At 39.3% G+C, this 16,076-nt stretch overlaps 1 protein-coding gene across 1 annotated transcript in view; it reads left to right on the top strand.

Annotated features, from left to right (window-relative positions):
• APPL1 (adaptor protein, phosphotyrosine interacting with PH domain and leucine zipper 1) overlaps positions 1–13,034 on the top strand; it is a 32,402-nt gene extending 19,368 nt beyond the window's left edge. Inside the window, exons 12-22 of the mRNA XM_081184112.1 lie at positions 164–206; positions 831–887; positions 2,434–2,525; positions 3,781–3,963; positions 7,103–7,152; positions 7,971–8,145; positions 8,247–8,283; positions 8,627–8,773; positions 8,906–8,956; positions 10,612–10,701; positions 12,083–13,034. Coding sequence (XP_081040238.1) covers positions 164–206; positions 831–887; positions 2,434–2,525; positions 3,781–3,963; positions 7,103–7,152; positions 7,971–8,145; positions 8,247–8,283; positions 8,627–8,773; positions 8,906–8,956; positions 10,612–10,701; positions 12,083–12,232 — 1,075 coding nt within the window. The 3' untranslated portion in view covers positions 12,233–13,034. The remainder of the gene's footprint in view (positions 1–163; positions 207–830; positions 888–2,433; positions 2,526–3,780; positions 3,964–7,102; positions 7,153–7,970; positions 8,146–8,246; positions 8,284–8,626; positions 8,774–8,905; positions 8,957–10,611; positions 10,702–12,082) is intronic.
• Positions 13,035–16,076: the final 3,042 nt, after the last annotated feature.

The following is a 16,076-nucleotide window of genomic DNA, read 5'->3' as shown; positions in this document are numbered from 1 at the left end:
GTCAATCCTATATTTAGTAAAGAAATACACTGCCTAAATAGTATCAAAATTCCTTATATTATATTATATTATATTATATTATATTATATTATATTATATTATATTATAATTTCCCTTGAGAAATACATTTAAATCTGTTCATTTTTACTTACTTTTCTGCCAGGTCTTCAATTCTTCAGGCAGAGAGCAGAAAAGATTATGAAGAGGTAAGCTGCTGCACAAGAATGAGTGCTAAAATTACAGATTGTCTTGTGGCGCTTCAAAGACTTAAAGGATGAGCATCTGACAAAGTTGACTGTACACTGTGAAGCACCACCACAGTAAAACCAATTCAGCGCACCTTATTAAAGCAGATAAAAAGATGGCATCATCAAAAGTACCCAGAGAGTCATAACTGGAATTCTCACTTCCAGAACCAACCAAATTCCAAGTAATTCAAGAAAAGCTTGCACAATGAGATTAATTCTTCTCCTTATTATTAGACTTATTCTGTGTACCATTATGAACAACTGAAATGAGTATTGTCAGTAGGTCATTGTAAGGAATGCTTTGTACTTTTGACCAGGTATAAACAGCTTGCTCAATAATTTTTATTTTAAAAACAGCATTATCTGGAATCTCTATACTGTTGGTTTCCCGCGACTTTCCACTGTTGCCCCCATGTGATCAGATGAATCACATTTTTAATCTCCCTGAAAAATTAGCTGCTTCAGAAGTTAAATATGAACATGTAGAGGAAACAAATTACATGGAGAAAATGGAGTGAAAAATGTGGAAGAAGATTTTGCACTATTTTAAACTTAGTTGCACCTATTGGCTTTCTTTTTCAGTGGATATGTACAATAAACAACATCTCCAAACAGATCTATCTAAGCGAAAACCCAGAGGTAATGTGATTTATTTCTTCTAATGTCAGAGTAAATTTTATTTATAAACATAAATGAAAAGTTAAATTTGTGTTTTAATGAAATTTCCTAATCTAGTCTGTGCTGGGAAATTAAGAGGAGTGTTTTATAAATTAGTTGTAGTATGGAGTATGAAACTTCAGGTTTAAACCTACATTTACGATTTAAAGCAACTTACACTGCTTTCCTAAGCATACTATGATTTAGAGCTACTTGCTTGTTTTTGTTTTCCATTTGTTCAGCTTTTCTGTTTCAGTGTTGTAGCTGCCTCAGAGACACAACTATAGCTGTAACTTCAATTTGTCAGTTCATTCATTGTGCAAGCCTAGACTCTTCTTCACCATGATTTGGAATAAAATCTGAAGCTATAAGTAAACGAATCCTTGACATACCAAAGGCTTGCATGGCAAAAATGAGTTACTAAAATTTACCTATAATTTTGCACTTGTGTCTTTAGAAAATGATACAAATTGTATTGTGCAGTAATTGGATGGAGAGGGGAAAGTTTCATGGAGTTTCTCCTTCTCAGCCATAATGAAGTCAAATGTAATGCTTTGTACTGGAGAGAATGAATGGAATTTGTTAGAGTACTGATAATGAGACAGCCTCAATTATTCAAGATTTTACTTGCTCCATTTTAAATATTTTATACTTTTCCAAGCCAATAAATTAATAAGATTGGAAGAAACGAAACGCTATACAGGCTCCCCACCACCACTTACACATAGTTGACTCGTGTGTGACCATGCAGCGCTGGCAAATAAATAAATAATTTAATTCAAACCTGGAAATGGTGGGAGAGAGCTGGAGAGTCTTTGTGCCTTGCAAGGAGACTCTCCCCGGAGCCCAAAGAGGATGCCAGTGAGGAAGCCCCAAAGAGACTGGAGGCACAGTGGGGGCTTTGTTTAAGCTGCTCAGCCTCCCCAACTAACAGCGGATGTGTGCAGTAGTGCAGCAGCCACTTTTTTGCGCATCCTCCAGGTTCCAGCCGGTCTCAGTGTTGGAAACAGTATTGTTGGTGTGGACTGGAGAAAAAGTGGCAGAGAGGGCATTTAGAGGGTGCTCCCCACTTAATGCAATTTTCGCTTATTCACACAGCAGCTTGGAACATAACACCTGTATAAGTAGGGAGGGGGGTGCCTGTATCTATCAGCTTCATCATCAGTATGTGATAAATACACCTCTGCTATCATTTAGATGTTTATAAATTGCATTTTCACTATAAAGATCACTCTGTATTTGGGAAAGAAATATGCAAAGCAGCTCTGAGATGTGAATTCTTTTCTTGTACAGTAAGGCTCTTTATTCTAGAAATATGCCATTTGCACCCTTATGTGTCTACTGCATTTGCCAAAATGCTTACAATGGAGCAGGGTAAAGATTTAAACATAATTATTTATAAAAATAATTTTTGAGAGGGTAAAATACAGTTGGCACACAGCTTCTATATGACTGTCAGTGAGAAGTGTATATTCAAATTTAACTGAAAGGAAACTCCTTTTTTTTGTCGCCCTCCCTGCAAACATAGGAAATTGCTGCACGTGTAAATCAGTCGGCTTTAGAAGCTGTTACCCCCTCTCCTTCCTTCCAGCAGAGACATGAGAGCATGAGACCAGCTGTGTAAGTTGTAAAACAGCAGACTGATTAAAGATTATGTTCAGTCAAACCTGGTTATTTCTCCAGGAGCCAGTGAAGTTTGGATGGTTATTTGGGGTTGTTTTAAAATATCACTGAAGGTTACTTAAATCTTGCAATGAATTGCCATGCATTTCCTCTCAAAGTTAGCTTTGTAAAAACATTTCATTGATGGTCTCTTATTGCAGAAGTGGCTCCCATTGGTTTAGGGAGAGCTTGCTGATAATCTAAATTCTTTGATTTGTCTGAGTATCAATTTGGATTTGTGAAGTTTGTTGGCTCTTTCTAAAACTGTCCTGTTTGGGATGTTCTTCCCCTTCTGCTTTGTATTTCTTTTAGCAAGTCTGGAAGTTAGGCTAAGACAGAGTGTCAAGTAATTTTCCATGCAAGCTGTATCTAACAGTTTAGTCATTTCACTATTGCTTCTTTGCTCATAGGGTTTGATGCTTCCAATTGCCCTATTATGTGTTTCTGATGTATTAGTAGGTACTATTTGGGAGAATGGTATGTGGGATAACTCTCATAATATTGAGTTCCAGCTGCAGTTAATATTTAATTTCTTTAAAAAGCAAGCTTGGGCACTAATTCTTAAGTTACAGAGATATTGCAGAGAACAATAGGAATGGGAACATTTGGAGAGAAGTATAAAGTTCCTTGTCTTTAAGCAGAGCTAATGGAAGGGAGCTGCAGTCCTGTCTTTATACTTCTCTTACAGCTTGATGGAATGAATGCTGTAGGTATGTCACTTTAATAGCCTGTTTGACCTGGACATGATCTGAGGAATTATCACATTATCTTATTTAGGCCCTTGCTTATTATTCTTCATGACCATTCTGTTAAAGTTTCTGAATTGATGGTGAGGGTAACTGTTAGATAGGCTTTGAGCTGTCTTCAGACATCGTTGGACACCCAGTTCCCATCAGCCTTAGATCAGTCTTAGCCAGCATGGCCTATGGGCAGAGATGAAGGGAATTATAGCCCAGCATCTGGAGGGCACTGCATTGGCAATCCTGATTTAGGGTGTTTCCATGATCCTGAGTTTCAGGTGGTTTATTTAAAACCATTATACTGACTTGAAGTGGGATGACTGGCAGGTAGTTTCAGATTGGTAAGTGGGAAGGAAGGAAGTGATTATTGATGATGACAATGATGATGACTAGGGATTTCCCCAGAATCCACTGAAACATAAAATATTGTATAGCTTGAGACAATTCCTTCTGTTCTTACTTGTTTTTTTTAGACAGGCTCGTCCTCCCACGACTCGTACTAGCAGCACTGGGTCTTTGGGATCTGATTCAGCATCTCTATCAGCTCTTTCCTTGGACTCTCTTGTTGCACCTGACACTCCTATACAATTTGACATTATTTCTCCAGTAAGCGAAGATCAACCTGGCCAAGCAAAATCCTCAGGGCAGGCAGGCAGGTAAGATAAGAGCAACAAAAGATGTCCAAGTGCCAAAACACAACTGAAGCACATGCTGCTGATTTACAATATATAATGCCTTCTACTGATGTATCTGAGCCTATGCAGACTAATGCTCACAATTCTTTACAGTATTTGATAATTTATGTGCCATTCAAAATGATTTACAGAAGATAAAATACATATTACAGCAATTTAAAATGGGGAAACCAATTTGCAGACAATAAGGGAGACATGTCCAGTGCTACTTTAATGGGATGAGGAGCATGCTGTGGGATAGCTTGCTGTCTCCCATCATGGCTGTATGCTTTCAGTGTACCATCAGCTACTTTCATCAGCTTTAACTATGTTTAGTCCTAAATAGGGCTTGCTTTTAATTAAGTTTTAAGTTTAAAGGCTTGAAGCAAATATCAAATCTTTGGTTAAGAGTGAAACCAGAATAGCATGTAGCCACTATTAAGGTGTATGCTGACATGGCCATTACCTGTTTAAAACTCTGTGAGGAATGCATGCATGTAAAGGCAGGGGGCTGGCTTCTGAAAGTGTCTGGTTCCACAGCCTCTGGCTCAGTCCTTTAAGGGCTAGGTTTGCCAGATCTGCAATGGCCCCTCCTGTCAGAGAAGAGCTGCAAAATCAAAATAATGCACAAATGGAAAAGCGTGTGCTTGAACCTCTGTGTGCAATGTCTTAATTCTTGCAGCAGACTTCTTTCATCCTTCTGAGCAAACTTTACCCTGTATGGTTTTTTTAAAAAAAAAAAAAAAAACCCCCAAAAATCATATTTTCCTTTCCTACTGCTTGCTTGCCCCAGCACTTTGGGCATTTCCTCTTGGAAACTCAAAAGAAATGTGGTAGCCCTGCCTCTAGGTAGTGATATCAGACTGATGACTGTGATCCTAAGCTTAAAAAGGTTAGTGAAAATGATCTAGGCTTCTAGGGTCACATCTCCTAGGAAGATAAATTTTGACAGTTTTTAAAGATATATATTTCCTACCTATTCCCAATAATTTTATTTTAAATTTGACTATTTTAAGCATTTGCTTTTTATCAGATAAGTAAATTATGCTTTTACATATATGAAAAATGAAGCAGCAGTCAGTACCTACAGTAAATCTACAAGGCTCCAATAAATGCAGTTTTGTAACATGAAGACTAGTCTTAATGGAGAATGAGGAAAGTGATAGAGAAGCTTTAAAGCTAAAACAGGAGCAGGCAGTATCTGACTCAAAATACTGCATGTCTTTGTCTTATGGCTCTGCAAATATGCTAAGACTTCTGCTCTGGACAGAAATTAGCATGAGGAGAACTACTGCTTTCTACTTTATGTGGTGCCTTAGGCACCCTCGTGATAGATAATGGGACAGCCAAGTGTTGACTGAGACAGTTATGTCTTGGATTGATTTTTGTGAGCTAAAGGAATGAGTGAATTTCAGTTACCACTAAGAAAAGTTCAAAACAGGTACAGTGGTGCCTCGCAAGACGAAAAGAATCTGTTCTGTGATTCTCTTCGTCTAGCGGTTTTTTCGTCTTGCGAAGCAAGCCCATTGAAGGATTAGCGCTATTAGCGGCTTTTAGCGGCTTATCTGCTGATCGGATCAGCTGATAAGCGGCTTAGCGGTTTAGAAAAAGGGGGGGAGGGAAAAGACCAGCAGGAACTCGCAAGACATTGTCGGCTTGCGAAGCAAGCCCATAGGAAACTCGTTTTGCGAAGCACCTCCAAAACGGAAAACTCTTTTGTCTAGTGACTTTTCCGTCTTGCGAGGCATTCGTCTTGCGGGCACCACTGTAGAGAACTGACTCAAAGAGAACTGTTGGCAGAAGAAATGTGAGTTCATATTTAATATTTGAAATAAAATGTCTGTGATACAAAGTTGCCAAGAACTCATTTGAACACCACTACCAAGGTGCAATGACAGTAATGAAGCTCAGTTTCTTGAGCTTTGCTCTGATGGAGACACAAGCTATTTCGGTGAAAAGTCCAGAACTGAGTGATCATTGCTAAACTGAGTGAATTTCTTAAACTATGCTGAAAATGTCTCAGACTTCAATTAGTTCTGACCCCAAAGCTGAAGGCCAGTATTCCGATACATTTAGTTGTGTTGAGCAGATGCATTCTGGTTGTAATTCTGAATGGCACTTGGAAACTCCAGTCAGAAAATTAAGTCTAGTAGTTCCTATCCATGAAAAGACAGCAGTTTTTAAAGTTTCCTGAGAAACTGCTATAAATAAATTGGCATCACAATTTAACTGAGATAACCAATCATTTGCTGCTTATTTGTTTAAGGGGCTTCTGTTTAAAATTAACGTAGCGAAAGTTGCTCTTTTCCCCTACTATTGTGAAAACATAAGCTCTGAATGTGTTATACAACAATTGGGTGGTATTCAGCTAAGTTTTGCTTAGAGTAGACCCACTGAAATTAATGAATATGACTAAGTTGGGCCTATTAATTTCAGTAACTCTAATCTGAGTAAAACTTAGTTGAATACCACCCACTATATTCAAAAGTATTATTAACAAAATAAGACCCAATTTTTAAGTTTTGTTAAAGTTTTTCATTTGCCTGTGATACACACTAGAAGCCTAGAGAATTTTCACATTTAATGATACTTCTGCTGATAGTCATGTGTAGCACATGTTTCTTTTAAGACTAAATCCAATTAATGCTTTCAGAAAGCTGTATTTTAAATGGTAGTTGTTTATAACTAAATAGTATAACAAATAAATGGGATGGTATGCATTCTTGACAGGAGAAGATGGCCTTTTGCTCTGTTTGCAACTTGCAGTCTTGCATTGTATTTTTCAAGTGAACGAAAATTAGCTAACTTGTCAGACTAGAATTGAGGTACATAAAAGTTTCTCATGGGTTGCTTTTGATCTTCTAGCTAAAACATTGGGATGGTACTCCAAGCTACTGATCTTTTCACTTGATTTTTACTGAAGTGCAGCAGTTCTTCAGTAGAATAGATCTTCAATAATTTTGTATTGTGAAACCCATTGCTGCATATATCATCACATGATCTTAAAATCTTGATCGTTGTTTTGTTATAATACAGAATTAGATTATTGGGTTTCAGTGTGCAAGAATCACATCATCATTATTATTATTATTATTATTATTATTATTATTATTATTAACAGACGAACAAATCCATTTGGAGAATCTGGAGGAACCAAATCAGAAACAGAAGGTAGAGCAAAACTGTACTTAAATTGAAGATGTATTTAATTATAATCTCTGTAGCCCCCTCCTCCTCCTTCTAAATGTGTTGATAAAAAGTGTTGGCAAACACCTTTGCAGTTGAGCCTGAACAGAATTAAACAGTTCCTAGTTGGAGTTTTAATAATTTTCATAGCTAATGCCTCCTATTAGGGAAGTGGGGTAGGGTTTGAGACTAGAAATTCCTGTCTTTCTCCCAGTGTTCCTGTCCATTTCACACCTTGTTCATCCTAAGGAGAAAATAACTGAAAACTGGCCATCCTGTTTGCTTGACAAAAGGGTGAAAGACTTTTGATGGTGAGCGATTAACTGAACCATCTCTTTGTCTGCCTCCTGTACCATTAGCTTGAAGGCCTTCATTCAGGAGTTTGGATAGACTTTGCTAGCAGCTTGATTTGCAAGGCATGAAGTATTTCCTGAGATGAGGCCAGCATCAGGCTTGTACCAAGGTCAAGCAAGGTTCAAGATGGAGAATCTCATGTCGTGTTTAACCTATGTCAATCTTGTACTTATGCCATGATCTACAGAGTTATATAAAGTTCAGATTTGCACACTCCTGTCCACATCTCCAAAGGCAAGGAAGCACAACTTTCATTTGACAGCGCCTTTTCTTGTCCTTAGATTGGGGAATGCTTAAATTTGCTATATCCTTTTAAAGTAATTGAAACTGAATTAAATGTATGAAAATTGGGGCAGTGTGTATTGTTATTCTGTTAGGCCAAGGCCACCGGTTTTCTAGAAAGCCCAGACGTTGTTCATATCATTTTGTTTAATATGTGCTTGTTCCAGATTCTATCCTACATCAGTTATTTATTGTAAGATTCCTTGGATCCATGGAGGTGAAGTCGGATGAAAGTCCTGATGTTGTTTATGAAACAATGCGCCAAATACTAGCAGCTCGAGCTATACACAACATTTTCAGAATGACAGAATCACATTTGTTGGTCACATGTGATTGTTTAAAGTAAGTATTCTCATTCCAAACCAGCACATTTGTCAGTGTTTAATTACAGCTCTCTTTTTCTTTGTATCATAACTTATAGTTTCTTAAATTAACACTTCTAGGTTAATTGACCCTCAGACGCAAGTTACAAGACTCAGGGTGAGTTGCTAAAATCAAAGCAGTTATAGAAACATGCTTCATGACACATCAATACACTCTCTGTTTTCTGTCAATTATAAGTTGCACCCAAGCTTACCTTCCACTTACTATGTGTACTTTTACCACAACTTAACAGGTTCAGGTTCCACATATTTATCATATAACATCCATTCAGTAGTGTCACATTTACACCAGCATTTGTAACTTGTAACACTTATAAGTTATAACAGCAGCCTCCAGATGTTGTTGAACTACAACTCCCATCTGGCCCAGCAACTAACATTAAACATGTTTATCTGGTATTCAATGAGCTTTAAAGTTCTGTCATTTTTTTTCTTGACAGTTTCCATTGCCAAATGTAGTTCTGTATGCCACACACCAGGAAAACAAACGCCTTTTTGGATTTGTGCTTCGGACTTCAGCAGGGAGAGCAGACAGTAGACCAACGTCAGTCTGCTATATATTCGAATCAAATAATGAAGGGGAAAAGGTATTTATCATGCTCCAGCTAAAGTTCTCCAATATGCTGAACTATTCCACACTTGCAGCAATGTGATTTAATTATATATTTAAAGATGGTCACAGTTGATCATGTTTACTGACTTTTCCCCCTCCCATTTAGATTTGTGACTCTGTGGGACTTGCAAAACAGATTGCCTTTCATGCTGAATTGGTAAGACTTTCATTTGATGTAAAATATGTATGCATTCTGTTGGCACCACAGAATTAATGAGCTGAAAGGAACCTGAAGGCCATCAGTTTAGGCATCTTCAATAACACAATATATTTTGCCTATTAATCTTTTGTAGCATGTTCTGTTAACCAGTTTCTTCTTAAGTGTACTATGACCAGTGCTATGGGCCTGCATTTCTTCCAGTGTTTTTTTTTCTGCAGAAACATTTCTGTTTCGTAAGTTCTTTATTAACAGTGAATGGATGCCAATTGGAAATATATTAAGCAAGCTTGGCAGTTTGAAAGTTTTTTAGTTTTGTTTACTAAATACAAGTAAAATAAAGATGCTGAAGTAGATGACTCCTTAGGCCATCAGAAACTTTTCTGATGCAAGCTGCAAATTATTCTATGATTTCTTTTTTAATTCCAATTTTAACTTTTTGGGAACATCCATATCACTGACTTTTACAGAGATACCTGTAAGCAAACACTTTAGTAAAGCAATCCAGATCTGCATTGCATTTGGCATGAGTTGCTAGCTATCAGGAGTTGGAGAAGAAAAACCGTATTAACTTCAAAGCAAAATTAGAAGTGTCCTTTGTGACTCCGCATTTAACCACCCTGAGCTAGAGAACAGGAATGTATTTACAGCAGGGGTGGCCAGCTCCCAAGAGACTGCAATCTACTTACAGAATTAAAAACTGGCACTGATCTACCCCCATTTTGGGGGGTTTCAGGTCAAAGTTGCTGACTTTTTTTTTAGGGAGGGGGAAAGCCACGATTTTTAGGGGTACAGGGCAAGGTTGTTGAGCTTTATTTAGGGAGGAAGAAAGCCTTGTTTTTATGGGTTTTGGGAGAAAAAGAGGAACAGCTACTCACCAGCAGATCTGGGAAAACAAACAGCCTCACTGAGTAAACTCCGTCTTCGTTCTGCAGATCGTGCAACAATGGAGGGCGGGGTGAGGGGGCGGAGCCAAATTCTTTTTTACCAATGCTAAGGAAAGGGACCCAGCCATCAACTGTGATCTACCAAAACCTCCCAGGGATCTAACAGTAGATCGCGATTGACCTGTTGGACATCTCTGATTTAAGGGAACAGAGTTCCTTAAGCCTTTAAAGGCCATTGTCTCAAATTAAGGACTAGACATGCTGCCTGAAACCACTTTTCCAGGTTTTTTGGCTTTACAAATCCCTACCCACTGCCCAGCCATATCTTTTGAGAGCATGCTTCATGACTATCTGCCACTAAAGTATTATTAACTCATGGCATGTGGTCACTGTGAAATCATGCTGAGTTTTCGTTTAAAAAGCAACAAAAAACTTGCAGCATTGCAAAGTAGGCAGGAAATTCCTTTTCACACTAGTATTTGGTAGTGTTGCCAACAGTGTCCGGTATAGAAATTATCTGGTCTGGTAGTTTATTACATTTCTGCTGTAATCTGATGGTGCAGAAGAATCATGCAGGCAGTTCCTCTATTTTGAAGGGCAGCAGCAGATATTTATTAAAAATATTTGCTACGTACATCAGTTCTCTGAATTGAAACTTTCCATGGAACATATTATATAACATACTAATGCAATTTTTCATCAAGTATTTTTAATGTAGTATATTACTTTAACAATTATTAATGTGCTGTGCCTTTTTTAATTTTCCAGGATCGCAGAACATCAGAAAAGCAGAAAGAAATGGATAGAGTGAAAGAGAAACAACAAAAAGAACTCAGTAAACAGAAACAAATAGAAAAGGTATGTTGTTTGCCAAAATTTTACCTGGAAAAAAACTTGTATGCAAGAAAACAGATTTGTTCTAATGACTAAACTACAATGCAAATTTAGCTTTAGAATTTGCATGAGCTTGGGCCTTCAGAGGAGATGAAAGTGCTGAGAAAGTGGATAGATTTTTCTCTCTGTTCACACTGGAGCTTGTATTCACCTAATGAAGTTAATGGCAGTACATTAGGATAGACAAGGGAAAGCACTACTTCGCATAACACATAACGAAGGTTTAGTGTTCACTGTCAGAAAATATGCTGATAACTGTAGACTTGGATGGCTTTAGAAGGGAACTGGGTGAATTAATTGAGACCTGTAGAACATCTGCATTGAGAAGCATTGAAAACTAGTTACTGGAGAAAAGGCAAGCAGTGGGGGAGGCTGGTTGTCTTCATGCCCTGGAGTCTTCCAAGAATTGCCCAGTTTTATAACTTGTGGTTTGGTGGCCATAGTAAAATTCCTACTAGTCTTTTATGGTTGAAAATCATTGCACTATTCGTATGCCTATTATATATAAGAACATTAAGAATAGCCCTAGACCAAAGGCCTATCCTATCCCACAGTGTCTGGCCAGATACCTCTGGGAAGCCCACAAACTAGACATGATGGCAATAGCCCTCTTCATTGTTTCCCTGCAGCTGGTATTCAGAGACATGGTGAGAAATTTGTCGCACCCTTCTGATTTTGGCTTGCCAGACAGAACATTCCGCACTCTCCTCCCCCTATAAAGTTTCCTAGGAGTTCTCCTGGCTCTCCGGAGTGGATTTGAGGGAGGCACAGTGAAAGGAGGCAGGGAAAGCTCTCGAGGGAGCCCTGGCAGTGGCTTCTGCTAACGCTTAAGATCCCTTGAATTTGGGCCATGGTGTCACTGATCCTGGAGGTAGTATGCAGCCATCATGACTAGCAGCCATTGATAGCCTTATATTCCATAAATTTGACCAATCTCCTTTTAAAGTAATCCAAGTTGGTGGCTACTGCATATCATGTGGTAGCAAATTCCATAGTTTTAGCTGTGCATTGTATAAATGCTTCCTGAATCTTTCACTATTCAGCTTCATTGGATAACAATTCCTGATTCTAATATAATCACTTTCACCATGCCATGCATAATTTTATAAAACCGTATTGTATCTTCCCTTACTTCTCTTGTTCACCTTTTTTCTAAAACAAAAATCTTACATTGTTGTAAACTTCCTTTGTAGGCTACCCTTTCTGCACCTTTTCCAGCTCTGTAATACCTTTTGGGGGATGTGATCAAAATCTACACTGGTATTCTAAGTGTTTCAACAGCATAAATCTGTATAAATGCAATTGCAGTGGAAAGTCCCATTTAAAACTGAATGCTTTCTTTCAGGATTTGGAAGAGCAAAGCCGGCTAATAGCTGCTTCTAGTAGATCCAACCAGAGCACTGGGGAGGGACAATTTGTAGTCCTTAGCAGTAGTCAGTCAGAAGACAGTGATTTGGGAGAAGATGGAAAGAAGAAACGAGAATCTGAAGCATGAAGTGACTCTGGTGTGCAAGTCTTCGGACCTGTTGTCTGACATGGAAAGTCAGAGAAACAAAGGTGGTGGGTTTGCTTTATTAGATGAAACTCCATTGTGCTTTGATTTTTCTTAAACAGCCAGCTTAATGTGAGTATGGACTTTCTTCCATATCATAAGGTACCATGGTGAAACTTAGCAGAAGTATACATGGCTATATATGGATCTTTTTTTCTTCTTCACTTGCCTTGCTGTGCAGATAATTTCATGAGGAAAAAATGGTATAAGGTAAGCATAATGGACAAAAGCTTTTGTCTTCACTTTCAACCTGCATTGGATAACCATTTGGTGTGTTGTGGCAAAAACAGAGTCCTTTGACTCTTTTAAAGACTTAACAAATATATTATGAAGTGGAGTGTAGTCTGAGAAGGGCTCTGCTATAATAAATTTGTTAGTCCTTATTTTTTCAAAGTTCATTTTGATTCCCAAAGATTACTGAGAACAGAAACAGAGTGCTTGCTTGTAGTTTAAACATGTCTGAAAATGAATTGCCAGCAGAGAAAAGTTCAGGAAAACTGGTAATGCTGCAATGCTATTTTTACTTGAGAATGTACTTGGTGGTACTGCCCTTGGCTATTCTGCATTATACTTCAGAGCACTTTGGTGTAGAGGGTGTCAGAGACATTAAAGCACATATTAGAAGTTAGGCTGCAATCGCAGTATGTGTTTTGGTAACGTACAAATACGTTTTGTAACAGATGAGAAGAACAATTTGTATGGAGACATTGCCAACTATTATTTCAGATAAAACTGATTCTGTGATCCATGCCCATATTTGCACAATTTCTCTAAATACCATTTAGCAAGACTTACTGAACAATTCCACATACAGCATAAGTGCATTTACAGTAAACCTGCTGAATTACTGAGGAAAATTATGCTGACCCTCTTCTTGATCATTTTTAATTGCAAGTGCATGACAAGTTTAGTTATATCAAACGTGCATTGGCCTTTTCCTCCAGCAAAGTAATACTATTAATACAAAACAGTGCATCTGTTTTTACAATAGTCAGATCCTTTGGTTTTTGCAAAAAGAACAGTTGGTCTTAGCTGAAGAGCAGACTTGATAGGTTGCTAATGACTTGAATGAGTTGGGTATTATCTTATCGTGTGAAGGAGGCAGGAGGGCAAAGAGCCCTGGGAAGCAGGTGCGGTCATTCCTCAGTTTTATAGGATTCGCCGAACTCTCAACAGGCATTGAACTGACAGTAGGAATGAAAATTCTCTACATATGTCTGCCTCTCTCCTGGCTCGATATGTAAACTTTAAATAAACATATGTTGAAAACAAAGCAGCAACTAACCAAATTATCAATATCACCGCAGTCTATTCCAGGGAGAGGTCCCATTCATGTCATCAGTAGCCTATCAAATCTACTCTTCAGATAAGACCAATTGTTCTGTTTGATTCAGTTGCTGATGCCATGAATGGGATGAACGTATCACAGCTTTCCTAATTAGGGCGGGTCCCAACTGCAGTTACAGTGACTAAAGCACCTGTTGAAGGACTGCGTGCCCAGATAGCATCAGCCAAAGCAGACAGGTCCATTTTGTAATGCCTGGTGAATATACTTGGTGAGGACCAAGTAGCTGCTTTACAGATCTTTAATAAAGGAGCATTAACTATAAACACAGCTGAAGTTGCTGCTGATCTAGTGCAGGGGTCAGCAAACTTTTTCAGCAGGGGGTCTGTCCACTGTCCCTCAGACCTTGTGGGGTGCCGAACTATATTTTTTTGGGGGGGAAGAACAAACACCAGGCAGGCCCCACAAATAACCCAGAGATGCGTCTTAGATAAAAGGACACATCTACTCATGTAAAACACACTTATTCCCAGACTGTCTGCGGGCCAGATTTAGAAGGCGATTGGGCCGCATCCAGCCCCTGGGCCTTAGTTTGCCTACCCATGATCTAGTGGAATGAGCCAATATGTGCAATGGCTGAGGCAACTTGAGTGACTCGCACGCTAGAGGTGTGCAAGCCCTGCTCCACCTTTCAAAGGTGGAAGGAGCAACCTTTATGCCCATAGTTGAAAGGATATGAACAAGGAGTCAGTGATTCTAATGTCCTTTCAATAGACACCTCCAGTGTAGGGCAAACATCAAAGCTGTGCCACGTTTTCTCTCTCAGATGTTTTGGATCTGGACAAAAGATAGGTAGCACCAACCAACTCTTGCTGGACATGAAAGTGGGAAAGGACCTTCCGTAAAAAGGAAGGATCTGTTAGAACCCCTTTGTCTTTGTGAAAGATGCACAGATATTTAGCTACCAATAATACAGACAACTCAGACACTCGACATGCAGACATAATGGCCATGGGGAAGAGAACCTTAAAGGATAGATGCTTTACAGATATCTTGCACAAAGTTTCAAACGGTGGTTTCTGCAGTGTTAACGAATGAGTTTTGCAAATTTGTGAAATGGGGGCACTACCTGTAGTGCACAAAACTGAAACTTGCCTTTTTAGAGCATTTGGTTTCAAACCATTCTGTAGCCCATGCATTGAAAGTGTAACATAGTTGACATAGAGCTTCAGTTGTCCAGAACTGGAACTCTTATGTGGACACAGCTTCACTGTAGAAACACCAAGTTGATAAATTGGTCCAGGTTGCCTGATATATCCACACAGTGGAAGGTCTGCATGAGGCCAAAATGGTGAAGATGACAGCTGTATCCAACCCTTGATGTTTCAGACGGCTGCATTCAAATGTCATGCAGTCAAACATAGCCACTGTGGATTTGGATGGAACAAGGGTCCTTGCTGCAGTAGGTAGGACAACACCAGAAGATGGCAAGGACGTGAGATGGCTAGCTCTTGGAGCTCCAACTTCCAAGGCCTGCAGGGCCAGAAAGGGGCCACCAGGATGATCTTTCTATTCTGATCTTTTGGAGAACACGTTGCAGAATTGACTGTGGGGAAAAGGTATATAGGAGACATTTTGGTCAAGGTACCATCAAGGCATCCCATGCTTCCGCTTGACTGTCTTTGAACCAGGAAAAATAACATGAAACTTTATTGCAAACAGATCCACTTGACATGGACCTAGATACTCCTGGATCAGGTGGAAGACTTGCCTGTTGAGCATCCACTCCCCCGGATCGAGAAGGGAGCGACTCAGCCAATCTGCCTGTAAAGTGCTGTCTCCCGCAAGACTAAGGGTCGTCCCCCCCCCCCAGTTGAAGAGGAGCAATGATTCTTTTTGCAGAGAAATCAATCGTGTCCCACCCTGCCTGCAAATGTGTGATTTTGTGGTGGAATTGTCTGTGTGCAGCAGCACATGGTTGATGTGCAAAATGAAACATCGCCAGCCTGGAAGCTCTTCGCTCCAACCAATTTATGGAGTGCTTCTGATTTTGTGGTGACCAGCATTTCTGTACAAAGTGACCTTGATAATGAGTTCCCAAACCCTGAAAACTGGCATCTGTGGTGATCACAGTTCTCCGGATCACGAATGGGAGTTCCGTTCTGTAGATTGGATTCTGCCGTCCACCATCTCATTGGCAGCCTGACCAGCGGAGGTAACTTGAGCACATTGCAATGCTTGTGAGTGATTGTGCATTGATGAGGAAGCAGAAACCATTGTAGGTGATGGGCGTGATCTGAGAAGCTGACATACAGAGGCTCATGATTATCGATAGATGCTTGATATCAATTTCCTTGGTAGATTTCAGCAGAGATGCTGCTGCTCTGATCTTGTTGGTGCACTCTGGAGACAGAGCCACCAAACCTTTGACTATGTCCAGCTTGGCTTCCAGATGGATAAGCTGCTGTGATGGCTCAAGACAGCTCTTCTCCTTGTTTATCA

This window comes from Podarcis bocagei, assembly GCF_964188305.1.
Source record: "Podarcis bocagei genome assembly, chromosome: 2".
NCBI lineage: Eukaryota > Metazoa > Chordata > Lepidosauria > Squamata > Lacertidae > Podarcis > Podarcis bocagei.
The sequence above is the reverse complement of the archived record's forward strand: the minus strand, read 5'-3'. Positions and strand labels throughout refer to the sequence as shown.